Genomic DNA, 27,898 nt, shown 5'->3' on the forward strand with positions numbered 1-27,898 from the left:
TAGGTCCTTTTTATTTGACCACAAACAACTGTTATATCGCTCTCTTCAAAAACACCAGACTCCATTAACAAAAACAGTCATTTTATGTAGGTTTAAATCTATCAACATTCGCATTCAACAGCTGACACTCAGCTGAAGTTTGAAGTCATCATGCTATGATTATTCTACCTGTGGGAGGAGTCTCAGGTTCAGTTTTCACAGGAAGACATGCTCCATGAGCCTGGCTCCTTCCAGGTCTGGGGACAGGACTCTGGTCCCGCTCTGGTCCAGCAGGATGGACAGGATGGCCTGACTCAGGTCAGCCCGGTTCAGCCCAGAGCACAGAGACGCCATGTCAATCCAAACGTCCACTGACGAGCGACTGTCCTCCAGGATCACCTCCTCCAAAGCTCCTGAGAGGACCAAGACACACAGCGAGGTTTGTCTCTACAGTTTTATTGTCACAATGTTACTGACAGTCTTTTGTTCCTCAATCGGTCCACACACCTCGACCTCTGCTGACAAAGCTGTCCAGGAGCTGTACGGCTACCTCCTGCTGCTGAGGGTCCGCCAGCAGAGTGGAACAGACCAGGCCCACGGACAAGATGGCTGCCTGGCCCCGCTGAGGCTCCGTCAACAGTTGGAGGAAGGAGAGGCTGGGCGAGCGACATAGAACCCACATACAGTCCTCTGAGAGAAAGTTTCATAGACAGAATATTGTGAGAGTTGTGCAAGAAACACACACAAAAAAACACTACTTCTTAAACATGAATATCTACCACATATCACATATATTCTGGACACACCACAAAATATGAATGCTTGGAAAATGTACACAAAATTTAGTAAAAGACACTCGGATGTGATATCCTGATGAGCTACATGGCACATTTTAATTATACAGAAAAAATGTAGATATAAGAAATAGAAGAAAAGCTACTGCAAAGAAATAGGGTGTCCAAAACAATACATAGAGACAGTAGAAAGAATCTACATAATGCAAAAGTGTGAGAAATGTTATTCAGGACCCAAAACAGCACCAAAGAAGTTGGTTTAGCTGATGAAGCTGTGAGAAGGGAAGGACGGCTAAACATGTAACTCTCAAACGAAAGCTCCTCTTTTTCATAGTTTTATTAAGAAGTTCAGTTGTCGGTGTTCTATGTTTATAAGTGCTGACATCAATAAAAATAAAAAAAAGTGAAAAACACAAAGACTGACCATGACCTGATTCTAATAAAAAATAGACAACTACAGTAATTCTGGTGAGGACTGGCCAAAACATCCTCATAATGATGAAATGTCCTCAGAATGAGAATATAAAACTCAATGAAGGTCCTGACAAGGGTAACAATACACAGGGCCCCTGTGCCTTTTCCAAAGTCAAATTCATTCATCATTTTCAAGCTTTTCCAGCACCTTACGACTGTGGTAGATCACATACACTCAAATTAATCAGGCTCTCTCCGATTTCTATTGTTTCTGTAGCATTTTCAAGCTCAGCAACCACACAAATCTTGAATAAAGGCCCACACACACACACACACACACACACACACACACACCAGCTGTGAGGTCCTTGCAGTGGTTCATGAACTCAGCGGCACTGTGGATCAGGCCTCTCCTGCACATGCTCAGCGCGGCCTTCCTGTCCTGCCCGCAGGTCTCATAAACGAGTGTGGCCAACGCCAGACACGTGTCAGCCACACAAGGGTTCTTGTGAGCATGCTCAGTCAGGATGTCGCCCAAATCCTCGGAGATGGTTAGCCTGAGACGACAGAGACTGTGACGACCTGAGCGGCATCAGCAGAGGCCCGAAAGACTAAAGCTTCAGACTGAGTGTTTGTTGGTTACTTGTTGTGGGAGACGGCGTGGGTGATGAGCTGTGTGGCGCCGTGCTGCAGGGCACCGTGGACCACCTCCAGGGAGAGAGCAGCCGACAGCTTGTCACCTGCTGGGGCGGTCAACATCAGGGTCTGTAAGAAAAGCAGGAGAGGGGGGACAGACCCCGGCGACCCCTTCACACCTGGGAGAGAGAGAGAGAGAGAGAGAGAGAGAGAGACACAGGTGTACAGGGAGACATGTTCCAATAACAAACACGAACCACTAAACATAAACTGCAGAGACAATCCGTTGCACTGGCAGTGAGTTAGAAGCAACATCCATGATTGGTTGATTAGTTTGAAGTATTTTGCTGAACACTGGACTGAGTCACTTCTACAGGAATCCTTTGGGGAGATGTTTGTTATACAACTTCACCAACATTATTTTAAAAATAAGACGTTCTACAACATTTTATGACCTTAGATCTAATTTAAGACTTTTTAGGGATCTGCAGGAAACTATCAGAGAAAATCATAGACAAGCTGCACGAATGTGGGATCAACATGCTGGTATTATTTCATGTTTTACTTTTACAACAGAAAATGCTTCAAGGTGAGGACTGAGGGGAGATTAAAGGTGGGGTCTGCAATTTATTTTTGGTGTCACTGGGCAAAAAAATAATTTCCTTTCAGCATGTTGTAGTTTAGGCCCTGTGATTGGCTGGCGACCAGTGGATGGATGGATGGATGGATGGATGGATGTTGTTTAGGTGGTATACTTCTGCTCCTCCTCTTGGCTGTTTTCAGGCCTTAGAAAATTTTGCCCGTGATGGGCGACTTTGGCCAATCACAGATCCTCTCAGAGGGAGAGCATTCCTATTGGCTGTTCTACAAACGCAGATGCATAATCCGAATCTATAAAGTAAATAAAGCTGTCAGAAAAATACAGTAAAAAGTACAATTTTTACTCTGAGATTTGGTTGGAGAAGAAATAGAAAGACATAGGTAAAGTACAAGTACGTCAAATTTGTACTTGAGTAAATGTGTTTAGTTTCATCCCACCATTGACTGCATGTGTGTGTCCACCTTTGAACATCTTCATGGTGTCGATGTTCCTCAGAATTCCTCGGGGAGCTCTGGCAGCAAGGAGAGCAGCTTCCTCGTACTGAGCCGAATCAAAGACATCAATATACCTGCCAGAGAGGGAGGAGGAGGAGGAGGAGGAGGAGGAGGAGGAGGAGCAGGAGCAGGAGGAGGAGGAGGAGGAGAGGAAGAAGGCTCAGAGGGAGTCTGTAGAGTTTAGATGAACTGATCGGGAGTCGTCTGTGAATGCAGCACCTGTCCAGGTAGTCTGTCAGGAGTTTGGACTTGTCGACGCCGGTCGGCTCTTCATCCTCAAACAACTCTGCGTCTATGGTGCGAGCATCATCATCCGTCACTGCAGGACAAACAAGAAACGATTATTGGTATTTAAATGTAGAATAAATTATATCTGAGCATTATGACACCTGCACTCTTTGTTTCTTTGTTTCGTCAACATAAAGATTAATGCACACTGAAATATCAAAGGCACCATTTGATTTTCAGAAAGAACTCTTCAGACAGTAAATACAGCTGAAAATCTGTTGCAATAATAGAAAATTATCGGTAAATAAAAATAAACAAACACAACTCGGACACAATATTTAGAGGAAGTTTTACCATTTTTACCTTCTGAGACCTGGAAGATTTACATAATCTAAGAAATTTTTTCTCACAAAAATGTTATTTATTTGGACATCAGGTTGATCTTTCCCACAAAGGGACAAGACACCATATATGCTGAGATCACAGTGGGAATTTATAATTGAAAGATGGACAGTTGCAGCAGCGTCTCACCGCTGGTCTGCCTGACGTTCTCCAGTGTGGAACCCAGGAGTTCCTCCAGAGGAACTGGCTGCTCCTCCTCCTCCTCCTCCTCCTCCTCCCAGCTGGACAGACGGTCACTCACAAACCTCAGACGCTTGTATCTGCAGACAGACGGACAGAACAGCTCAAAGGACAAACACAGCAAGAGAGAAAACATTTACATTATCATCCCCTTTTAAGTTGAACAAACATCTGCTTATTTCCGCATCCAGCAGTTACGGAGAAACACGATCCCTCATGTGGAGTCGTGCTTGTTTGTGTTACCTGATGAATGGGAGTCAGTATTCACTCTCTTTTAGCTCTGTTTTTGGTCTCCAGCACCTCCTGAGAGGAATGTCTGCTCTTAAACTGCTAAATGCTCCACTGTGTTAACCAGCTGCTCTCTGACTGTGCCTGTCTGCTGTGTGCTCCTGAGCAGGTCGTGTTTGGAGAGGCACTGCTGTGGCAGCAGGAAAACTGACTGACTATGGATAAGGGCCTCATACAATCCCACTTAAAATAATCCAAACTATCCCTTTAATTATGTCTGAAGTCAGTGCAGACAGATACAGCAGCAGTGTTAGTGTTTCTGCTCTTACAGGACTTTCAGCCTTTTGTTCTCGATGCTCAGCTGGTCTCTGTGACGCTCAGCAGCCTGCAGCTTTGCATCCAGCTTGGTTTTGACCTCCAGAGAGACACAGTGACTCCTCCTGTCCAGCAGAGCAGCTCTTTGGGCTTCAAGATGCTTCAGATGCCCGTCAAGAGCCTCAGGATCCTCAGACTCAGACACCGTCAAACCTGGGAGACACCATAGATGAGATGATACAGAGAGTAAAAGTTTTTCTGAAGTTTGAAGTATTTGCTGTGGTATCGTTTCAGTATTGGTATCGAGATATCTAGGCAGGTATCATATCGAGGTCGTAATTTTAGTAATGTGACAACATTGTAGTAGATTTGAGTTTTGCTTTCACATACAGTGATTAAAACTGCCTGCCTGACACTCTACATACAGACAGTTTAATGACAACAGCTCTGATCAATGAGTTAGAGGTGACTAAATACTGTCATCTTAACTAACCATTAGTCCCCTCTGGGAGGTGCTGCAGAACACTGTGCACCAAAATAACCCACAGACTGCAGAACTTACTGTAGAACAGAAGTGGACGTACCCACCGTTATGTTGGACTGTTGTTTTGAAACCTCGAGTTCAGCTGTATGGGTCAGAGGGGATGTTTGTTCTTTGAAGACTGCTTCTGATTGGTTAGTCAGCAGGTAGTCCCGCCCTAAAGCCTCCCCTGCTTATTATACATAGTCTATTTTCCTCTAAATGGGACCATATTTTACTAAATGAACATCCTGTTGTGATGAAGAAGACTTGAAACCAGCGACTGAGACCATAAACTAATTAGGAAAATGTTTACTGAAGTATTAAATCAAGAGAGAAGTCGGCTCATTTTCTCATAGACTTCCATCCAATCAGACTTCTGTGGAGTCACCCCCTGCTGGGCATCAGAAAGAATGCAGGTTTAAGATACTCCAGCAGTGGCTTCACTTATCAGACCTGGAGGACACAAACACTTTTCCATCCAGTCTATGAAACACCCAGACACAACAGTCTTTTCTCACAGGCCGCCCCTCTGATGAACTCTTAAATCAATCAGTCAATTTAATTTTTCACACGAAGACAACATTTCACTCAAACTTCAACTTTTCAGAACACATTGCCATTATCAGCATGTGTTTGATAACACTGATGACGTGCTGATGGGTGTTGTCACCTTGTGAAACCTGTGTGGTTCCTCTAACCTGTTCACATGGACTCTGAAATAAAAACTAACAGGTGCTGCTCAGGTAGGCAGTGTGCCCCCAACACAAGTATCAGCGGCAGCAGTACCAGGTATCCAGGAGCTCTGCTCCCTAAATGTTTTCTGTGTCTTCATCTCCTCTTGAACTTCTGCTGTGTCCCTCTGGAGGACAGAGATCCTGGAAAGAGACAGAAAGACTGTGCTGAAGAAGACTTGAATCTAGTGACAGAGACCATAAACTAGTCAGTAATTAAACCATTTATACATTTTGGACATTGTAGAAATTTGATCTTAAACCTCTCATCCTTGACATGTAATTGTTTTATATAACTGTATCATATTTTACATTTGATGTGTATTGATTATTGGTCTAATATTGATATTGATTAATCAATCTAATGAAATGATCTTCCCTAATTGAAAAGTTGTAATGGCTTCATTAGTGGACTGTGGTCTAGCCTTTTCTCTGTGGGTGTGTTTTTGTTGTCGTTTTGTTTTTCTTTTGTAATTGACCTGGTGTCATTGTAAAAGATGGTTGCCCCGTATGAGTAAAAGTTGAATGAGTGAATAAGGCTGTTTGTCGTCGTGTTTTAACGTGCTGTATCTGATTGTGTTCCCATGTTAACTCGGTTATGCTGCCATGTCAAAAAGATATATTCTGTAAAAAAAAACATCATGTATCTCAAGGAACGTTTTGCATAAAGAGCTGTTAGATTAAAGGAATTCAAATGTGCAGGTGTTTGCTCTCCTCTCTCTCAAGCACATATATTAATGCCTTCCCTCGCACCTGCTCTAACATTATAGCCTGTGAAAACTTCGTTTTTCTTGATTACATTAAATATTCATGACTAAACAGGCAGCAGTCGAAGGTAAAATTTTGAAAGATACATCCTCAGGTTTTGTTTTCCAATTTAACACTCAAAAACTGAGGTAATCTTCTGCACCAGGAGTGTGACCTTGTGGTTTGATCAGATGTACAGGTACAAAAATACAAATACAAAAATATATCATTTTAAATAAACACAAAAAAACTTTTCAGGGCCTTAAGCACTGAAGAAAATCTACACACACACACACACACCTCTCCCTCAGCTGGGCGGCTCTTCTCTGGCAGGTTATCAGTGATTTGGAGTGTGATGTTGAGGCCGCCAGAGTTCTCTGAGCTGTCCTGGCCTCGTCCTCCCTCCTCTGCAGCACCCTGATGACATCATCATACTCCGCCTTTATGGTCAGCAGAAGTCTCTTATAGGCTGTCGCTCGTGTAATCAGCTGTCAGACACAAGATGGAGGAAAAACAGGACAGGAGCAGGATCAGTTTAACTCTCTCATTCAGACTCAGATTAAAACAGCTGTCTTAGTGTCTGTTTAACCTGTAAAATCCACATAAAAGCTTTTCACTTTGCTTATAGCTAACTTAGCCCCTTTTCACAGACACATAGTTAACTCAGCCTGAGCCCAGGACTGTGTGATTCTACCAGCTCTGGTTAAATGTCACTACCCTTTAACAGCAGGAACATTAACTCCATTGGTTGATTTTCTGGGGATAACCCTGTGAACTCAGGGCTAAACTGCTCCACAGCAGGGCCAGCTAGTCCCAGGATAAAGTCAGGGTTCGACCACTTGAAATGTGCCAGGACTGTGCCAGTGTGACAGCTTTCTTAGCCGGGCTAAGTGCAATGTGAAAAACCCCTGTAGAGATATCCAGGTTAAGTCATCCATTATCCCAAATTATCCAAAAAAAAAGGGAGTAATAAGTTCATCAGTCGTTGAGACTTCTAATAGCAGAATGGATAAACGGTGTTTAAAAGATATTTCTAAAGTTTTTGGTCAGATATTGACCAAATATGTTATTTTGTGCCTCAGTTTTAGTACAAATTAATGCAAAACTGAGTTTTTTTTTTAAAGCTTTGGGCTAGCTGTTTCCACCTGTTTCCACTCTTTATGCTAAGCTACGCTCACCGGCTAGCTGGCTTTAGCTTCATATTTACGACACTGACAATATTTTCGTCCTCGTACCTCGCAGCAAGCACGCTCTCCAAACATTCAAACTATTCCTTTAATATGAATAATTATAGCGCAGCACCTTATTAAACACAGAGCGGTAGATAATGTATCGCAGTTCGTCCGGACCCTCTTCTGGACACCGCAGGTACCGTTTCTCATGTTCGATAAACTCATGCAGAGACCGGAAAAAACCTTCATCGCGCTCAGATATCAAAATGTCGGGTGTTGAAAGTCTTTTTTCTTGTGTTGGAGATGACCTGCTGGAGTCGTGTGCTTCAGACATCCTCATTTACACGTTTCCAAGCTAACTTTCTGTTCATCACTCTTCCTGTGGGGCGGCCATTTGTACATACAACCCCGTTGCTACGGTTACAGCGAAAAGGTACCTGGGAAATGAGGTTTGTTTAATATTTGGTCGCTTTCTTCTTTAAATACGCTAAATGATGTGCCATAATATATTTTGACTAGGGTTAATAATGGTACAGTTGACTTAAAGACGCTAAACGACTACGAAATCAAATGTTTGTTGATATTTTCGATCAGGCGCCGTAATGGTTACCTAACCCGTGCAAACGCGTGCAGAAAACCCCGTCGCTCGCTCCGAAAGCCCTCTTCTCATGATCCGCCATTAGGGGTGAGTCTGTGGTAAGATCTTTCTCCGCAAGTTAGCAGATTATTCCCTTAAAATAAGCCATTTTAGGAGCTCGTTTCAGCCCAAACAAAGTCTAAAATCTTGTATGTGTGTCCCTTTGTAGGTGGGTTGAACGCCAGGATGCAGATTTTCGTCAAAACCCTCACGGGGAAGACTATAACCCTCGAGGTGGGTGAGCAGGACTGTGATGGAGGGATGAGGCATTTAGGGGCCGCAGTTAGTCAAAGTTTAACCGTCACATTAGGCGGATAAGTCCACACTTATAAACACTTAAGTACTCTTATATCAACCTCTACGGTGCTTTGCGTGTGCGTAAAGTCAGGCGAAGTGAGCGCCATGTTCTGTCTTATCTTTTTATAAGCGGCACTAGGTGGCTAAGCTAGCTAGCTGCTACCGGTTACTCAGAGCACCGTAAACACGTGTGTCAGACTGCGGGGCGCAGGGTGTCTAATGAAATGACAAGTAGTTAATTAGACCAGCGTTTTTATGTTATGGTAGCTTTGACCGGAAGAACGTGTCTCACCTGTCTCCTGTATTATTATTATTCCAGGTTGAGCCTTCAGATACTATTGAAAATGTCAAGGCCAAGATCCAGGACAAAGAGGGTGAGTACATTAAACTTGTGTTTATCTGGTGGCGGAGAGCTCAGAAAGGAGTCTGAAGATGATGAGAAATGTTTTCTCTTCACTGGAGTGATTAATGTATTGACAGTAAATCAAACGTTACAAGTCTTGTAATTTTTCTACTGCAAATTTGAGGATCTTTATTGGATATTGCTGTAATTCAAATCTTGAGGGTTTGGACAAAGTAAGATGCTGAAATGTTGTAGATCAGATGGAACAGAATAGTTTTCACTATCTGAGCGATTAATAATCAGATTAGCGTTAGTTACTTTGTCACTAATCACTCACTCTAACCTCCTTCATGGTTACTGGCTGATCAGTTTGATCTTTCAGAAGTGAGTAAGAGTCGCCTGGTTTCCTTTTAATCCCCTTGTTAGACAGCACCACTGTCACCTGTTTGTTTACGCTGTGTGAATATTCAGCGCCGTGTCACGTGAGTTAGTTCTTAGATCAATTTTTACATAACCTGTAAAAACTAAATTAGTTGATGCAGTGAAACGTGATGTGTTGTTAAAGCTCAAGCTGAAACCAGGGGATATTAATCTGTTCCATTGCGGTCTAAATGGACCGTGCACGGCTTTCTGAGGCGGACGTACCTGGACTGGGCTTTAACGTGTCGCTCTCTGGTCTGCAGGTATCCCTCCTGATCAGCAGAGGTTGATCTTCGCCGGAAAGCAGCTGGAGGATGGACGCACGCTGTCCGACTACAACATCCAGAAGGTGAGAGGTCAAACCAGGAGGGACCAGCCCTCACATCAGACCGCAGTCTGTCTTTTAAGGAATTTAGAAGCTTCTATCAAATTCTTCTGTTGGACCCTCATTGATTTGAGTGTATTTAAATCACCACAGCTGTGAGGTGCTTGATTAGTGCTTGCATTTGACTAGAGAAGGTGAAGGAACCTTGGAGTTAATTATCTTGAGTGCAGAGGACAACTACTATACAAACCGTCATTGCACTTGGTAACATGAAGCTTTATTAACTGGTCTTAAATCGGCACAATGGAGACGTCTGGTGGCTGTTTGAATGTCTCCCTCTGACCAGACTGGAGAGTTTCTCCACAGGAGACAGTGAGGCTCCTCCTGCCCTCACGCCTGTCTGTTAACCTCTAAAGACCTGGTGTACACGTGTGGACATCACATTTTGGGTTATATTACCATAGTAGTTAATTCTGCTTAGCTGGGGCCGTATGGACATGTATGTGGGCAAAATTGTTTATTTCATATTGTTTTTGCACCGTGATTTTCAAAACATGTTTTGTATGCGTTATAAATACATGCAAAAGCAGTCAGGAAAAAAAACTATGTTCAGGGTGGAAATAAAGAGTTTTGCACAAAGGTGACTTTGAATTAAGACCGATTGTCCACATATGTGGACATAATTTTTCTCTAAAACTACACCATGTAAAAAGATGATGCTTAGGTTTTATACTTATCAGGGTCCAATAAGCCCAAAGAGCAAGGAGAAATAAAAAATGCATATCAAACAAGAGCTCGGGTCTTAAGAGGTTAATTGTTTTAATGTTCTCTCCTGTGCAGGAGTCGACTCTGCACTTGGTGCTGAGGCTGCGCGGTGGTGCCAAGAAGAGGAAGAAGAAGTCTTACACCACCCCGAAGAAGAACAAGCACAAGAGGAAGAAGGTCAAGCTCGCTGTGCTCAAATACTACAAGGTACAAACACTTCAGTCTGTTTGAATCACTGGATTCTAAATTTTGATCATTAAGGATTTGATATAGTACCCTTTTACCTTCAGGGATCAGTAGTTTAATCTTGATCTCTAATTATTTCTTTGATCTGAAACTGTTCTAAAGAGTAACTGTATCTGTCGGATAAATGTAGGGCAGTAAAAAGAACAATATTTACCTCAGTTTGGAGTAAAAAATGGAAATACTGGAGTAAAACACTACGTCATTATTACACAGCTTTTAGTACTTGATTCTCATTGGTCAGACTACCTCTGATGGTGGAAGCAATAAAATCACTTGTCAATCAATATTTTTTACATAATTGATCTTGGTATGGAGCTGTGTAATAAGCAGGATAATGAACAGGGTGTCAACTTGTCGGAGGTTTTGCAGCAATGGCTGTCTCTTGCTGTTCAGTATCCCTTACATGGTATTTACTGCAGTATGTTTAGATGATTGATGTGGTTTTTTTATTTGAACTGATTTTAGTCCCAAACTAAATCTGAAATGGATCATTTGGGGTTTGGATGAAATCAGGAAGCGTTTAGAAGATCACGAACAAAAGGAAAAGTGACTTGTTTTGTGGGTTCAGGTGGACGAGAACGGTAAAATCCACCGGCTGAGGCGTGAGTGTCCCGCTGACGAGTGCGGCGCCGGCGTGTTCATGGCGAGCCACTTCGACCGCCACTACTGCGGGAAGTGCTGCCTCACCTACTGCTTCAACAAGCCCGAGGACAAGTAGAGGGGTGCTCGCGACAATAAAGACGAAACTGTTTTGACACAACTCCAGACTCTGCCTGTTTTTATTCTGAAGGGTCATTTCACTGTACTGATGGTAAAATGCTCACTTTTCACAATCAAGCTATTGTCATGGTGACCAGTCTGTCACTATAGTAGTGGTCTGTAATATTCTGGGATGTATCGACATCAAAAACTTGATGTTTCTGGATTTGTAAATTCAGCAGATCAGTAAAGGCATTGAAGGTCTGAGTTTCCACAAATTAAACTTTCATGACATAATCTGCAACCATTTTGATTAACACCCTTTTTTTCAAACAAATGGAATAAAAATCTGTTTAAACCTCATTAAAAACTGATCACTGTAAACTGAATATATGAGTTTTGTACCCAGGAAACATTCATTAATCAAAATTTGGCCCTTAGAAATGTATACCATCAAGGAGGATTTTATGGTGTCTGAACAGTGGAATAACTTGCTAATCATGAAAATAGTCACATTTTGAATTAACATGATTAGAGGAGGAAGTACTCGGATCCTTCACTGCAGGAAAAAGTCCTGCATTAATGTGTTCCTCCGGTAAAAGTCTGTTCCTATAATGAAATTTTACAGGTGGAGTCGGTTGAGGTGGAGCTCATTTTCAATCTGGATTCAACTGATTATTTTCTCCATCAATCCAGTGATTCTTTGGTGTGTGAAAATAACAAAAATGGCATCAGATTGAACCCAAAGTGATTCCTTCACAATGCTTGTCGTGTCCAACCAGCAGTTCAAAGCTCAGTTATTAAAAACACATTCAAATGATTCAGATCAGAGGAAAAGTAGCAAATCTTAAAGTTTTGTGAGAGAAAAACTTAATTTGTGATGTAACTGCACTATCAGATTAAAGTAGTGGTGTGAAACGACTGATACTTAAGTAGAAAAGTAGGAAGAGAAGAAAATAAGATACAGAAAATAGAATACAGAATATAGAAAATAAGTACAAGTACCTCAAATTTGTACTGAAGTACAGACTGGAGTAAACGCGTTATATTCCACCACTGCTGATGGTAAGAAGGATATGCTTATTTTAACGGAAACCAATATTTTAAACCACAGCCCAATTTTTTCATATTCTGGTGTCTAAATGGCTGGTAGATCAAAAAGTGTTGGAATTGGTCCACTACCTCAGCCAGCAGCCTCTAAACGGCTTGTGGAAATGATCCCTACAGAGACGGACCTGGAAGATGGTTTAACCACAAACAGCCGTTCTATCGCTCTCTTCAAAGACACCAGACTCCATCTACCAGTAATTTTACCTCTGAGAACACACACTCTTTGAAGACAGCGATATAACGACAAATGCCAAAATATGAAACAAGAGGGCCCAGGTTTAAAAATACTGGAATACTGAAGTGTTATTTGAAAACATTTTGAACTCTGGGAAGTTACAACAAGTTGCTCTGATTTCACAGAGAAAGTGAATCTATAATGAAAAACATTACTTTTATCCCCATTCAGTAAAAACCACCTGTCCGCTCCTGGTTCTGGTGTGTTGGTAGGACGCAGTGTCAGTGTGCTCAAATGCATCACAACATAACATACTTCATTGTCCCCGACGATTAACCTGGGAGTATGGAAGATCAAGCCTGCAAAGAAATCTTAATTAAAACAAACAGACAAAAAAGTAAACCCAAATGATTTTGATATGAAATCATTAATTTGAAGCTGGTTTGCAAAGACAAAATTCTTACTAACAAATAACTGTCAAAATTATATTAACTCAATCATGTTTTGTTTTTTTAAAGAGATCAAAATCACACATTAACTACAACAAAAGATTTGAACACAAGTAAAAATTTTGAAAATAGATGAAATCTTTTACATTGTGTTCAAATGTTGACTTTCTATCACAAACTGGACCTCATGAAATAAAGCTTTTTATACCATGTATGACATTGTACCTCATAATTGTGACTTATCTTAATTGTGACTGTAAAAAATATTTACGTGAATATTACGTGAATTGTTTTGTTTGTAATTGTAAAATATCTTATTGGGACTTACTACCACTACTCTTTATCTTAATGGACAAGTAACATTTTAAGGAAAGCACTGAAATGTGTAAATACCAAATAATAAATAAAAAAATAAACATTGATTTATTTGTTTGTATTACCTTCAGCTCAGTCTGTGATTTATATTGTTTGTACTTTGTTGCCAACTTGATATTAAAATGACTATTTATAATAACGAAGATATTAACAAGTAAATGAGTTGGCTGTAGTTCTAATCCATTATTGGTGACTTTGACATACGTTTTTCTGTTTCTGGCAGAGTTGGTCCTCCGTACCAGAGCAGAGCGTCTGCTCACGTGGGGATTCTAGAATCCTGAATTATGAATTCTAGAATGGTTTGGTCTGCTCCGTCTGAAAAGTGTCCTGAGATGAAGTTTGTTATGAACTAGCGCCACAAAGAAAGACTGACTGAAAAAAACAAACAACAACAAAGTCAAACAAACCAAACATGATGAACAGGTGAAAGAAGCAGAGTGCACGCCGGGCGTTTGTGTACTAAAATAAGGTTATTTACTTAAAAATCGTTACATTGGACAGACTGTATACAGAGTTTTTCATTTCCTTGATAAACTCATAAGGCACCGAACCAGATGCTGTACAAAACAACAAAACAAAAGAACATTATAGATTTACATATTAGGGATTATTCCTATACTGGGGTTTGTTGCATATTCATTACAGAGAAAAACACTAAGTTACTGCTCTTAAATAGCTACTGTATGAACCGTTAGCTTCATTCACTCATTTATTCGCTCATTCGTTCATTCACTCACATGTCGTCCTGCTGCTGAGGAGAGGAAAACCAACACAAAACAGTTAAAGAGGCAGTCCGACATTTTAGGTGAATCACCTTTCTTCATCTGCATGTCCAGAAAGAGAAGTCCAGGGTGTGTTGCGTTTAGCTTAGCACAAAGACTGGAAACGGAGGCAACTCGCTAGCCTAGCTCTGTTGTAGCTAGCTACTGCTTAAACCACAGTTTTAACATTTTCTACACCTGCTCGATTAACCAGATAAGACATAATAGGGTTTTTTTTTTTCTTTTTTAATGGTGCTATGCTAACAGTTTACGCCTGCAGTCTTTGTGATGAGGACAGGTTTCTCAAATATTCTTAATCATCTTCTTTTGTTTGAATCTCTGAGTAGCAAGAAAGAACTGCGAATGTTACTTTGGAATAAATGAATCTCAAACAGTTTGACTTTTACAAACATTTCTTAAACTCAGAAAAAATCTTACTGGACGAGTTGAAGCCTGGTGGGAGGAGCCAAAGTTAATCTGCATACCACATTAAATTTGCATTTTGTTGCCATTTTATTGTTTTTAGCGTAGCTGAAGGTGACACTAGCCAACAATTAGCGGACAGCTAGCCCTGCAAGCTAATGGTGAGTAATTCCATGACTTTTCCTGACCCTTTTTATTTATTTTAATGTACTTTAATGACTTCTGTATCGTCTGTTACTTATAGTCTTCTGTTCGTCTCATTCTGGGCCAAAATGAGTTAAACCTACTTGAGTTGAAATTTTTGTAGCAGCAACCCAACTTTACTCTCTTCCCATTGGCTCGGGTCCTTTGGTTCCACCCACAGAGGTTTAACTTGACCAATGAGATCGTTTCTGCCACCATCTTTATAACTGACCTCCTAACAGACAGACAGACAGACATGAACCAGGATGTGGACAGAACGGAGACTGGATGTAAAGATGGACGACATGACGGCTCCCCTAAAGTGAAGCCAAAGCATCTGGATTGCCCCTAGTGGCTGTCTGCAGTATAGCTCATAAACACCACCCCCTCCATGTTAGCCAATGGGCAACACAAATCAATGTTTGACAGCTAATCCTAACCCGTGATTGGGTCAAGCGGGTGTGTGGGAGGGACCTCTGTAATGTGGCTCCAGCCCCGATCACTACTGCGCAGTCTGGTTCCACAAATGCATCGCAAAACAGCGCCTGGATGTTTTGGCTTCATTTTAGTACAGTGGAAGGAAGAGGAGACTTGGCCGCCATCTTTACATTCAGCCTGTGTGACAGACAGACAGACAGACACACAGACAGACAGACTGACAGACAGACAGGACGGGAGGCGTCTCCGTAGCGACTCCATCGTCTCCTGTCGACGTCTCTGAGGAGTCGGCTGGACGTCAACACCACTGCAGCAGTGTTCTGTTCCTTATAATCTTCTCATGAGTCGGCACGGCATCTAACGATAACGTCTATTTACACGGTAAAATTCACATATTATAATAGTACCTTATTTCTTTATAATTAACTCTACTTTTTAGAGCGGAGATATATTTCAATATGGCAGGAGAACTCAGTCCTGAAGAGAAAACAACAACAAAAATTGGCATTTTGAGCGTTCTTGAAACAGGCAGAGGTGGAGGAAGGCTGAGTGAGGCCGATCCTTAAAAAACAAAGTTCGCAGTTTATTCACGATGAGCATCAACGACATCCCTCCTCTTCATCATCCTCCCCGCAGAAAGTCGTCATCAAAATTATCTCTATCGTCTCGTTTGGCTTTCACAGAAAGCGTCAAACCGGCTGTCTTGCTTCCTGAAAGAAGAAGAGGAAGAGGAGGAGGAGGAGGAGGAGGAGGAAGAGGAGGAGCACAGTTCAGCCCTGAGGTGGGTCCTTTTTTCTTTTAAATCTCCCAATCTCCTCTCCTCTTCCTCCTCTGGATGAAGAGTGGTGTGCTGAGCCTGGTGGAAGCCGGTCCGGTCCAGTCTGATGCGGTCCAATCAGGTCCAGGTCAGGTTGAGGGCGCTCTGGGTTCAGGTGAGTCCGGCGTTGAGGCGAGGAGGGCGGTCAGATCTTGATGTCCTGGGACTCCACCATCTTCGCGAGCGTCTTCTTCACTCTGAGGATGGTGAGGCGGGAGGCGGGGTTATGGGCCCAGCACTCCGACATCAGCTTCAGCATGGCTCGAAGGCACTGCAGGGACACACACACACACACACACACACACAGAGTTAGAGAAACTTTACTTACAGGACAGGAAAACGCCGTCTATTAAGGCGTCCGTGTTGAACGTCTTCAGGGATTTTGGCCACTGGAGCCATTGGCTAGTGTCAACATGCTCGTTCCTTTTCAACAAAGGGGCTGCACAGCCACACAACTCACATGGGGCTTTGTCCTCATCATGAATCTTATTTTGCTTTTAATTAATCTTACCTGTTTTTATCATCATTGTTTTAATGCATTTTATTGTTTTGTCCTGTTTATTGGTGCGTTTTGATTATTGTGTTTCGTTTTTAATACCTTTGTTGATGTGTGATTTTATTTTAAATTTTTTGTAAGGCAGTTTAACCTGCATTTTATGTATGAAAGGTTCTGTAAAAATAAAGATTATTATCATTATTTGCAGTAGTAATATTTTTATTATGTGCTTTATACGCAACATGATTGAGTATTTGGTACAGTCCATTTGAATTCCTGAATCGTTGGGTCTCTCTAATTAAAGAGTTTGGTCTAGACCTGCTCTTTATGTAAAGCGTCTTGAGATAACGCTGTTGTGAATTGGCGCTATATAAATAAAGATTGATTGATTTGAGGGGTGATGTGCGGCTGAGGAGAGCAACAAAACAAAAAAGCGGTTTTGAACAGAAAACTGATTCCTGTTCATGTCTGTTCATGTAAGGACAGAAGTTAAATTGGACTGGAGTTTGTGCCCCAACAGTCCACATCAGTGTGACACTTTATCTTATTATGCTTGGACTTGTTGTGGCCCTAGAGCCACCCACTGGAGCAGCATATCTTTGCTCTGCGCCCATCATCAGCACACAGAAAATCCTGTTGGTCAAGTGAGGTGTCAATCAAAATGTCAGAGTGCAGCCACCATTTTGATATCATGGTAACGGCACTGTTTACATCCAATCTGAAGTTACGACGGAGAAAACTTGGGGTTTATGCACAGCTGCCGCCTCATTTCAAATGATGTAACAGCTGTCTGTGGGTATTAATGCATGTAAACGTGGATCGTCTGGGCTGTTTTTATCTGAATATGGTTGGTTGGTGGATTAATGTGACGCTTCACATGTGAGTTTCCTCAATTTTGTAAGTGTAGTGTTTGTTTGTTGGTCTGACAGGAGTTGTTGTCGTATTTTGAACTTGTATGACTCGACTCACAAAGAAATGTCTTATGAGTTCCCACTTCAACATAGCAGTAGTGTACACAACATAATCATACTTCAGGGGTTAAAAAATGCCCTGTGGCTGCACTAAAATGTTGCCTTTAGTTTGCAGAACACCAAATTATTTATATTTCCCCAATCTGCTCAAATTCAACAGGTTGATACTTGTGCTCTAATTTTGCCATCTGTTTGTGTCAGTCTGATGTCATATGTACATTTTTCCTCAATAATTGACCAGCAGCCGATAAAACATGCAGATGTTAATCATGTCAAAGTAAATCTATATTATTTCTTAACCTCAGGTCACAAAGACAGCTGGGTGGTATGTAGAGTTTCCTCTCAGAAACCCACTTTTAACCACCTGAAGATAAAAATGGACGTGTTAACTGGGTATTTGTTTGTCACCTTAAGATGCACAAATTTGACGTATCAATGGGAACAGTGACAGAGAGGTACTGGTTCAGTCGTTCCCTCTTCTCCTGACAGACAAACTTCAGAGTAAACTGACCTCATCACTGTTCCAGCGGTTGGACACGGTGGGTCGCAGTCCTTTAACACACACCACCTCCAGCATGTCTTCATAGGAGGGGTCGGAGGGCACCATCTCATAGTATGGCAGCTGGTAGTCCTCCACGATACCTGAGCAGAGAGAGCAAGGAAAACTATCAGTCTATCAGAGTAAAACTACGTATTTTCATTGGTAACCTACTGAATACTTCAGTATTTTTTAAAGATGGGCCCTATCCTGATGTCTAAATGAGTGTTGGAATTGGTCCAGTAGCCAGCAGTCATCAAACAGGCTACAATGGCTGCAACATAATCCTTGGGCAGATCAGGGGCAACTGCACCTGATCAAAGTACGTCCACTAAAAGTGTTTGTTTTTTCCACTGACAGACTCAGATTGTTATTCTCAGTGTCTGACAACATTATGGAAAGGATCCCTACAGAGACAGACCAGGAAGATCCTTTTGGTTAAACCAAAAAACAAAAACAAAACAAAACAAAGATCTTACAGGTCTATCTCTGTAGGTAAAAAAAAAAATTTACCTCACAGAACACATTAGTTGCTGGTCTACTGCTGCCTCGATCAGCTATTCTAGTGTTATTGTGTGGTGATTTAAAGGGTCAGTTCAGAGTTATCCTTTAATCACCTTACTGTGTGGTCTATAAAATGTCAGAAAGTACAGATAAATGTCCATAACTTGTTCCTGAGCTCATCTTCAATAAACTGGCAAAATTTTTAGAGCATTATTTGAAATATAACCAATTAACATATAATCAAAAACATGCTGTTGAATGTTCAACTCTACAAGATAAGTGTTTTTTTTTTAATGTCTCTAAATTTAGTCGACTATTGATCCTTTTTTTGCGATCCTTTCATTTCTTACACTGTAATTTTGTTGAAGGCTGAAAACATTTTAATGTGAGACTGTTTAACAATCTAATATTTTAATATTATTTGGGTAAAGATGTAAATTGATGTGCTTCTTATATTGTAACTTCAAAAGTAAGAATCACCTCAACAATAAACAGCTGAGGTGTCTGCAGTGACGCTTTTTCACCTGCAGGTGGAGCCGCTTCATTTAGTGGTAAAACTAACTGGCTGTCTGCTTTGAGCTGAGAGACAGGAAGCAGAATATCTTCACCGGCCAATCACAGCCGAGTATCTAAACCCTGGAACAACTGACAACAAATTGATGGCTGATTGATCTATTTGATCTATTTTGATAATGGACTCATAGTTTCAGTTGGTTTTCAATTAAAAACATAAAATATTCTCTGGTTCCTTTTTCTCAGATGTGATGATTTGATGTGTTACTTTGTCCCGTCTGACAGTAAATATAAAATATTATTAATTAAGAAGTGTATTAACTATTAAGCAACACAGCAGTGGAAGCCATTATTTCCATAATTTTTCATAATTTTAGACAAAACAATTAAGCGAGGAAGTAATCAACAGGCCTATTCTCAATCCATTACATTAATCGTTCAGTCTGTGAAAAAATTACCTTTGCAGTGGCTTTTCAATTTTACTAGTTTACTACCTACTGTGATTTATGACGCAGAAGAACAGAGTAACAATCTGCTGTAAAATCTTAATCTATTTAATCTGTATTCATCATTATTGGATCTTTATTTTTGTATTTACTATTGTAATTTGTTATCTTATTATTGTATTTACATTGTAAAATCTTCTATTTTATGCACGGTAAATATATATTTTATTTCATCTGTAGTTTTATTATTTATACTATTATAGTCAACACGTGTGTTGTCTTATTGTCGGTAGTGTGAAGCCCTTTGAGCAGCGCTGACCTCTGTGGAAGGTGCTGTACGAATAAAGTTCAATTGATTGATGGATTATAAATTGAATAGGTAAAGTCTTCATATGTCCACAGGAAGAGGAGAGCACTGAAAGGCCGCTCCTGGGTTTTAAGAAGTGATGTTGAATCATTCAAATAAACGATTGATATGAATCAAAAAATCTGTTTTTTAATTTTAAATTAAACTGATTAATACAGTAAGGACTCACAGCTTCACACCAGGTTGAAATTCTACTCGTGTCTCCATTTTCCTCTATTTCAGGTTTATGCTGACACTGTCACAGGTGTTCATTAAATCGTGTGAGTGTGTGTGTGTGTGTGTGTGTGTGTGTGTGTGTGTGTGTGTACCTCCGGTGACGCAGCGTCTGGCCATCTCCCAGATGACAAGGCCGTAGCTGTACATGTCGGCCATGATGTACGCCTGGAAGTGGTTCTTGTTGAGGCTCTCGTCCAGGACCTCGGGGGCCATGTAGCGCCTCGTCCCCACCCGGGTGCTCAGGGGGACGTCCACCTCGTTAGTGTCGCTACAGCAACACAAACAAGAGCCATGTCAGTCAGACGCTGAGGTTGCTGATCAGTTTACAGTGAAACACTCTGAAACTACCAGAATATTATGGAAGCTCAGAGATCCTTTCTGTATTATGAGAAAGTATCTCAAAATAATGACTCAAAATCTTTGAATAGTGACTTTGTATCTCAGTAAGTTATTTTGAAAAGGTTTCTCATTATTTCCTGGAGAAATAAGAAAATTTCTCATCTTGACACAAGGATTTATTCATCACACTGGCAGAAATGGGCTTCCATCTATAGATTATTAATGAAAAGAAAACTAGGAAAATAAGAAGCCACAGATGAACATTTGTTATCATTTTTAGCAGAAATCTGTCTCTAATTTTGTAAGAATATTATTTTGGAAAATAGTTCTGGATCAGAGACCCTGCTGTTTAACATAATGCTTTATACAAACTACATTAAAATGAAATCAATTTCACAATAATCTATTAGTTATTAAAGAAGAATCAATGTGATTTTAAACAAAGTGTGTGTGTGTATATATTACTACTAGGTTCAATAAACATTAATTAACTTAGCAACACAACATAAAAAACAAAACCCTCAATTCACCTTACAGTTAATTGTAATTAATATGCAACATGTGCTTAAGAACAAAAACAAACATCCTGACGTTACAGTACAGCATCATCAATAAAAACACAACTGTCCAATCTACAGGAAACCAGCTGGGAGCATACCTGTTGAACTTCACGGCGAGCCCTAGGTCGGCGATGCAGCAGGTGCCGTTCTTCTTGATCAGGATGTTCTTGCTCTTGAGGTCTCTGTGGGCGATGGCAGGTTTACCCTGCGTGCCGTAGATCTCGGTGTGCAGGTGACAGAGGCCGCAGGCGGCGGAGTACGCCAGCCGCAGCAGAGTCTGCGTGTCCAGCGTGGTCAGCTTCAGGTAGTCGTACAGAGAGCCGTTCTCGTGGTAGTCTGTGATGAGGAAGAGCTGCGTGAAGGCACCCGTGCCTTTAATGTCGGCCGCGATGAAGCCTGCAGGAGGGAGAGAGAGATGATTGACAGATCAGAAAAAACATTAAAACTGAAGCTTGTATTCAAAACCTTCATCAGTTCATCCAGTTCATGTTTTAAAAGAAAGATTTGAAGATTTTAATGTTTTTAATTTCCTGTCTTCTTAGGAAAGTCTCTCTCGCTCTCTCTCCCTCCTCTCGCTCTCCCTCGCTCTCTCCCTCACTCTCTCTCTCGCACACACACCTCGTCCTCATCTCTAAATGAATTACTGTGTCTTCAGTACATCAGACCGCCGTCTGTCTCTGCTTAACAGTGCTGTCATTGTGTCTCAGTCTGACAGACGACAGGAGACGCTCGCTGTCATTAGTTTAAATCATCAACCAAATTAAAAACCAATCAAGGTATTGATCGGTCCTGGAGCCCATCGCAGCTCTGACGGCATCTGTCGCTCTGAGCTCACAGTTCAGATTTTTATTGAGTTTAACTGAAGTACAAAGCTGCTTAAAGGATACTTCAAGTCTTTTTCAGGCCAAATTCCCTCCTTTTCTTACTGACCTTCCACTGCAGCTGAAGGGCGAATTTTATACTTAAAAGTCTATAAATTAACAAGATATGCAGCTTCATATTGACCTCAGATGATCCTTGGACAAGATTTTTTAAAGAAAGCAGGGACTGTAGATTTAGTCCAACCTGCATATATGTGGGATGGACTTTCTGCTTTTATCAAAGAAAAGGCCTCACGGCTGAGGAATCTCTTTTTCTTGGCTTAACAGTGTCTAAAGGAAACTTTCCAAACAGAACAAGTATAAAAATGTTTCATATCTTCAAAAAGTCTTTGTCTTACAGTCAGGGTTGTCCTCTATTGGGGCCCAATATGGTAGCAAAATGGGATTTAAACAATCTGAAATGTCATTTTCTAACTGCTTTTAAAGAACCTGTTGTTTTATGAATGGAGTCTGGTACCGAGGATGTTTTCGTGTCTCATCAGGACGGTCTGGTAGATCTCCGTCTCTCTAAACCAGCTGGCTTCCTCTCGGGTGAAGAAGACTTTGACGGCCACCTTCTCCCCCCTCCAGCGGCCCAGCCACACTTCACCGTACCGCCCCTTACCGATCTGACGCACCATCTGAATCTGCTTGGCGATGGTCCGCTGCACCTGAGTCGGCAATAGAGGGAGAAAGACAGCGTTTTCTGAGTGTCATCAATATTATGTTTGTCTCTATTGGATGTCTAACATGGAGCAAAGACTGTCTTCAGTGACGCACGCTGTTTTTTGAACCTCAATCAAAGCACAGAGCAATACAAACATATTTTACTTATTTTTGACAAATATACTGCTGACAATTCTGGTAGCAAGAAGAAGACAATTAAGTCAGTAAGTGTCCTCACAAAGACAGAAAGACAAGAACGTGTTTGTGTGTGTGTGTGTGTGTGTGTGCTCGTGCACACCCCTACCAGCAGGGGGAGCCCAGAGCCGCTGCCGGAGCTCTGCGATTGGTGGATGAGGTCTTTGAGAGACTCTCCAACTGGGATGAAGACTTCCTGCTCCAGATCCTTGTGATAACGCTGACGCTCACTCTGCCACTTATACCTGTCTCACACAAACACACAGAATTTCTAGCTATAGTATTCTTCATATCAGTGAGGGTAGGCTAACAAACAGGAACACCGCTCTGTTTAATGGGGGCTGTAAACAGTATCAGTGAATTAGTTTTGTGTGGGCTACAACCATCAGATGAAAGTTGTTTTGTTTAACTTAATTTAATTTTTTAAAATTGGCACCATTTAAAGTGTGCAGAATCAGCCGTTAGCGGCTCCTGTCTGGATGATGTACAGGTGAGGTCCAGCCTGTGGTAGCTACAGACAAACACATCTACAAACATAATTGACCCAGTTATGATAGATATTAGAAGAAGGAGAAGAGGGAGATGATGAAAACTAAGATGAGGAAAAGAAGATCTGAAATGATTATTAGTCCAGAGAACCTGATAATGAACAGTGTGACTCGCTGTTTGAGGTTTTATGTCCTGTAAGGTGCTGTGGGTGATGAGGTGCAGGTGAGCTCCTACCTGTAGTAACAGACGACGGTGACACAGATCAGAGTGCAGCAGCAGACCGTCATGGAGATGAGGAAGGCCAGCCAGTGGGGGCTGCCTTCTGGAAACATCCGAAAATAAAACCAAGACAAACCAATAGGCTGTGGTTAGCTGAGGTCTGCGTTCACCTGCTGATCAACGCCTGTGGAGGCTGTAAATGTTACCTTGGGGAGCCTGTGGGGGGAGGGTCGGCTGCAGGTCTCTGTTGCAGAAGTCTGTGTTGCAGCACTCGATCGTCCTCCTCGTCTGAGCGTTGGGTGAGTCCTGTCATGATGACAGGAAGACAAAAGAATGAAAGTTGTAGCTTTAAGATTTATATTTTAGATAAGTTTAAACAGGATGATGCAGACGACGATCGCAGGGGCATGAGGTAGAGCAGGTCACCCACCAATCCAGAGATTGGCGGTTCAGTTCCCTGCTCCTCCAGGCTGCATGTCAAAGTGGCTTTGGACGAGATACCTGAGCTGTGCTTTGGGCATGTATGCTTTATTATCATGAAGTTTTAGCCTGATGCAGGACTGTGTGATAGTTGCTGTGACCTTTACACAGACCAAAGAGATGTGTGTTGGTGTAGGATGTATCAGACTGTGCTTGCATTCTTGAGATAAAGAAGAGTTCCAGAAGGCCTTGAACAGTGAGAAGTCAGCGTACCTGCATTTCTCACCAACCGCCCCTGCAAGGAGGAGAGGGAGCAGGGTGCGGCGGAGGACTGCTGAGAGGAGGAACTTTGCTTGTACATGTTACATATATGCTTGAAAGACAGAGACTGCTCAGTGCAGATGTAGATATTTGCCTGTACTCCTTGCTTGTTGCAAGTAAAACTTTGAACTGAGATCTCTGTCTCTGAGAGTTTATCTTGTGTGTTGGGAAATGTATGGTACGAACTAACAGCAAAAATACAGTTCTTGTCTTATAGAAATAATTTCCTGACATAATCTATTTCCTAACAGAATATGAATGTAGTTTTATAAAAGTACAGACTTCAGCTTCTGTTAAATTACTATTTTTTCCAATTCAAATTTGAACGTTTTCTGAGATTTTCATAGAAAGTGTCTTGTAATCTGTGTTAAACCTCAACTTCGGTTTCAAATACGTAAACCTTAGTTAAAAACACTGTTTATATTTAAGTAGAGCAACAGTGACAGCAGGTAAACATCTCAGAGTGTGTGCACACGTGCATATGGATGTCTTTGATTTTACACCTTCGTTGTGAGGACATTCCTGCATTATGAGGACATTTTGCCTGTTCTGTTTCAGGGTTAAGACTTTTAAAGTTAAGGTTAAGGGCAAGGGAACTATAGAAAGACAAGAGTCTGTGCATGTGTGTGTGTACCTTGCATTGGAAGTGTGAACCTTCATACTTCATGCAGCCAGAAGTGAGGATGGCCTCCCCGTGCTCATCCTCCTCGATGATGGCAAAACACTGACCGTTTGTCCTGAGGGGACACACACACACAGAGAGATCATCCTCATGTATTAATAACAATGCTTTGACCTTCCTATTGGAGTCTTCTTTGTGGTTTACTCACTGGCAGGTGTTGTTGGTGGCGTCCTCGGGACAGTGTCCAGAGCAGTAGCAGCTGAGGAAACGGGCGGCGTCCTCGGGCGCAATGGTTGAGTCCTCACCAGGCCGCCGAGCCTCTGGTTTCACCCCCGTCCCCTGCAGGACATGGTCCGGGTTCTGACCTGCAGCTGGAAAACAGAGTCAGATCCAGATCAAAAATGGAACCACGTTTAAAGTTTGTTTTACACACAACAAAACAGCTCATCTGCAGCGCAGGGTGCCTGTGTGTTTACTGAATGTGTTTTAAATTCTTCAGTAATAACTGGAAAATTAGGAGACACATTTAAATTAAATTTTTAAACCTGGGACCCTATTTTTTACATATATTTACATAAATTTGGTGTTTTAAGTTTGTGTCCAAACTTTGAAACAACAAAGTCGCACAAAGTCCCGTGTTCTGCAAGGTAAAATTATTATTTTTGTTAATGGATTCTGTTGGCTTTGAAACGAGCAATTACGCCTATTTCACATCTATAGCTACAAGTCAGTTCTCTTTTAAGAGCATTGATTATATTGTACAAATAAACAGTTCTCAGTCCAGGGCTCAGGGAAAGAGTGGAGCACAGAAACAGACTTCAGGTCAGATTTATCAGAGTAACTCCTGCTGGAGGTGAAACATTCCTCCTGTATCAGCAGGAGAGCCGTCAGAGAGGAGGAGGAGGACATGTGACAAAGCTCCATATAAGGACCACAGGCTATTTATACTGTACTAATAACTGTGAGTGTGTTCTCTCATGATCTTCACATTTCAGCCATTTTTAAGAGGTCACAGCCTGCAGGTAAAAGGGACTGTCAGGTGATATTATTTGCAATATCCACTAATCTCCTGGTAATTTTCTGATCAATCTCTTTGTCTGTTCAAGAATAATAATAAATAAAAAAACCTGGGTCCTATTTGTACATATTTGACTGGTAGGTACAAAAAGAGTTGGGATTGGTCCAGGATATCGCCTGTGCTGCTGTTGTGAAACAGTCTCACTCAAAGATCACTCTCTTCAAAGACTCCATTGATAAAAACAGTCACTTTACTTTGCAGAACACAGGAGCTGCTGGTTTACTGCCGTCTCAATTGGTTTGTTTGTTTGTGCTACTGTGTGAGTTTTTGTCAATGTTTCTCGGCTGTACCTACTCGACATGTAGCCAACAAAATATGTGCAAATGCAGCCCAAATGTGAATAAGCTGGTTGATTAGACTGTGCGGATGATCAGGTTTAAGTCAAAGGACTCAGGAAAGAGACGTCATATCGCTCTATTCAAAGACACCAGACTCCATTGACAAACACTGCAATTTTACCTGGCAGAACACAGGAGTTGCTGTCTACTGCTGCTTCAGTCTGTTTGTTTGGGTTATTGAGAGTTACACAGATATTGTGCTGGATCTGTACCAACCCTTAAAAACACCAAAATGACATAAAGTCCCGTGTTAAAACTGCAATCACAGTTTTACGGAGCTGGTATAGCAAAATGCAATAAGTTGATTCACTTTAATCAATTCAGTTTTGTTGGAGAGAGAAAATATTCTTTAAAATGTTTATCAAAGGAGCAGAGAGATAAAGCAGTCAGACAGGGAGGAGAAGAAGTCTTAATCCTGCTGCCTCCTCATGCAGCTCTGTTCATCTCTTATCAGTCCACCTTTACTGCCCTTTTCTGTTTATCTCCATTCCCTCTCTAATCCCTCCCGCAGGATTTCTCTCCTCCCTCATATCCTCACTTCTTTTCCTTTACCTTGTATTTATTTTTTCTATCTTTTACATCTTTTAAACACTAGTCCCTTCCCTTTCTTCTCTCCTCAGAGTAAGAACAGTCTGAGGTGTGTAGACGTGCATGTTGTCATGTCTGGACACGACGTGCCTGCACACCTACACTTTGAGCTGCCTGGTCGCCATGGTTACAGACTGCATGTGTATGTGTGTCTCTTGTTGTCTACAGCGTCCACAGATGTCTTCTCAGAGTAAAAACTGGTGCTGTGGTTCAGAGTCTGATATCAGTGACTCCACCAGAGGCTACAGTGAAGCCTCCTTCACACAGGCACAACTTCATACAGCAGGACTAGTGACAGCGTCTAGATGTTGTAAGTGAAAATGACACCGCCTTTGGTAAGCAAAACAATATTGAAGACGTCCGAAAATTAGGATTTGTTTTTGAGGGAACTGTATTAAATGCTCCTTAAGACCTACAGACACTGATTTCTGTTGATTTTAAGCAGTAAATTCCATATTTTTCATCATGAGCTGCTCGCAAAATGTCTGCAGAAGTCGATGGATCCAGAGTGTGACAAGCGACATCCTCAGATTCAAGTGAAATGTTGGAAAGTATCTGACATGCTGATTGTCTCTGCTTGGTGAGGTCAAAGGTCAGCATGAGCAGATGACCAGGCAAGCTCCTTCAACTGTGTTTTTACAGAAAAATCTGTGCAGCTTCAAACTGCTCCAGTGGCAAAACATGAAAATGAAAACAGAGCAATGATATCATCGCTGTCTAGACCTGAAAAAACCTCACAGGCAGTTTCTCGCCGTCCCACCTCCCTCTCAGGCTAGGAGGGATCTTATTGGCTGAAAAACTAGGACTGGCTGAGGCGAGAAGGAAGGAGAAGTAAAGGGATGGTGGGTGGGTTGAGGCTGGAAATGGCTGTTCTGTTTCTGAGTGTGTGTGTGTGTGTGTGTGTGTGTGTGTCTCTGCATCCACATGTGGGCTTAATTGTGCCGGCAGTCTGAGTGGAGACTGAGGTCTGGCAGAGAGCACGCTGGGTAATCAGACTCTGTCCATGAGCTCTTAAAGTCACAGCGCTGCTTCATGGCAATGTTTATTTACGTCAAGCAGCAGCGATCTGCTAAAAAACTTGGCAGCCTCTGTCAACTTTGATCTAAACAGCTGACTGATCAGACTAACGCCAAACGTGGACAATGTGGTCCACACACACAAAGTTAGCTGGTCTGCTCTCATGCAGACAAACTTTACGACTGAGAGTCAGTCAACAATGACTCACCGCAAAAATGTAGTATGTTA

At 41.7% G+C, this 27,898-nt stretch overlaps 3 protein-coding genes across 5 annotated transcripts in view; 1 reads left to right on the forward strand and 2 right to left on the reverse strand.

Moving 5' to 3' along the window:
- Nucleotides 1-11,237, forward strand: part of rps27a (ribosomal protein S27a) — a 263,072-nt gene extending 251,835 nt beyond the window's left edge. Inside the window, exons 1-6 of one of the 3 annotated variants that reach the window (XM_070840453.1) lie at nucleotides 8,105-8,129; nucleotides 8,251-8,315; nucleotides 8,698-8,752; nucleotides 9,405-9,490; nucleotides 10,307-10,438; nucleotides 11,046-11,237. In XM_070840453.1, coding sequence (XP_070696554.1) covers nucleotides 8,268-8,315; nucleotides 8,698-8,752; nucleotides 9,405-9,490; nucleotides 10,307-10,438; nucleotides 11,046-11,195 — 471 coding nt within the window. In that variant the 5' untranslated portion in view covers nucleotides 8,105-8,129; nucleotides 8,251-8,267 and the 3' untranslated portion in view covers nucleotides 11,196-11,237. Of the gene's footprint in view, nucleotides 1-8,104; nucleotides 8,141-8,249; nucleotides 8,316-8,697; nucleotides 8,753-9,404; nucleotides 9,491-10,306; nucleotides 10,439-11,045 lie in introns of those variants that run through there. The other 2 variants (XM_070840451.1, XM_070840452.1) reach the window with 2 other exon arrangements.
- On the reverse strand, nucleotides 71-7,778 carry LOC139211312 (clathrin heavy chain linker domain-containing protein 1-like). Its single transcript, XM_070841602.1, has 11 exons — nucleotides 7,575-7,778; nucleotides 6,573-6,760; nucleotides 5,581-5,669; nucleotides 4,286-4,484; nucleotides 3,678-3,808; nucleotides 3,138-3,237; nucleotides 2,886-2,992; nucleotides 1,831-2,002; nucleotides 1,542-1,744; nucleotides 487-669; nucleotides 71-392 (listed from the first exon to the last, which is right to left on the reverse strand). The coding sequence occupies exons 1-11, from the start codon at nucleotides 7,776-7,778 to the stop codon at nucleotides 196-198; spliced, it is 1,773 nt and encodes a 590-aa protein (XP_070697703.1). The 3' UTR covers nucleotides 71-195.
- Nucleotides 11,238-13,744: 2,507 nt separating the features above from the next.
- bmpr1aa (bone morphogenetic protein receptor, type IAa) overlaps nucleotides 13,745-27,898 on the reverse strand; it is a 55,109-nt gene continuing 40,955 nt past the window's right edge. Inside the window, exons 4-13 of the mRNA XM_070840450.1 lie at nucleotides 24,858-25,020; nucleotides 24,662-24,764; nucleotides 23,493-23,592; nucleotides 23,302-23,389; nucleotides 22,688-22,823; nucleotides 22,196-22,388; nucleotides 20,956-21,253; nucleotides 20,051-20,226; nucleotides 17,886-18,016; nucleotides 13,745-16,178 (exon numbers count right to left, since the gene is read on the reverse strand). Coding sequence (XP_070696551.1) covers nucleotides 16,053-16,178; nucleotides 17,886-18,016; nucleotides 20,051-20,226; nucleotides 20,956-21,253; nucleotides 22,196-22,388; nucleotides 22,688-22,823; nucleotides 23,302-23,389; nucleotides 23,493-23,592; nucleotides 24,662-24,764; nucleotides 24,858-25,020 — 1,514 coding nt within the window. The 3' untranslated portion in view covers nucleotides 13,745-16,052. The remainder of the gene's footprint in view (nucleotides 16,179-17,885; nucleotides 18,017-20,050; nucleotides 20,227-20,955; nucleotides 21,254-22,195; nucleotides 22,389-22,687; nucleotides 22,824-23,301; nucleotides 23,390-23,492; nucleotides 23,593-24,661; nucleotides 24,765-24,857; nucleotides 25,021-27,898) is intronic.

The sequence above is a fragment of the Pempheris klunzingeri genome, chromosome 12 (genome assembly GCF_042242105.1).
Source record: "Pempheris klunzingeri isolate RE-2024b chromosome 12, fPemKlu1.hap1, whole genome shotgun sequence".
Taxonomy (NCBI): Eukaryota; Metazoa; Chordata; class Actinopteri; order Acropomatiformes; family Pempheridae; genus Pempheris; species Pempheris klunzingeri.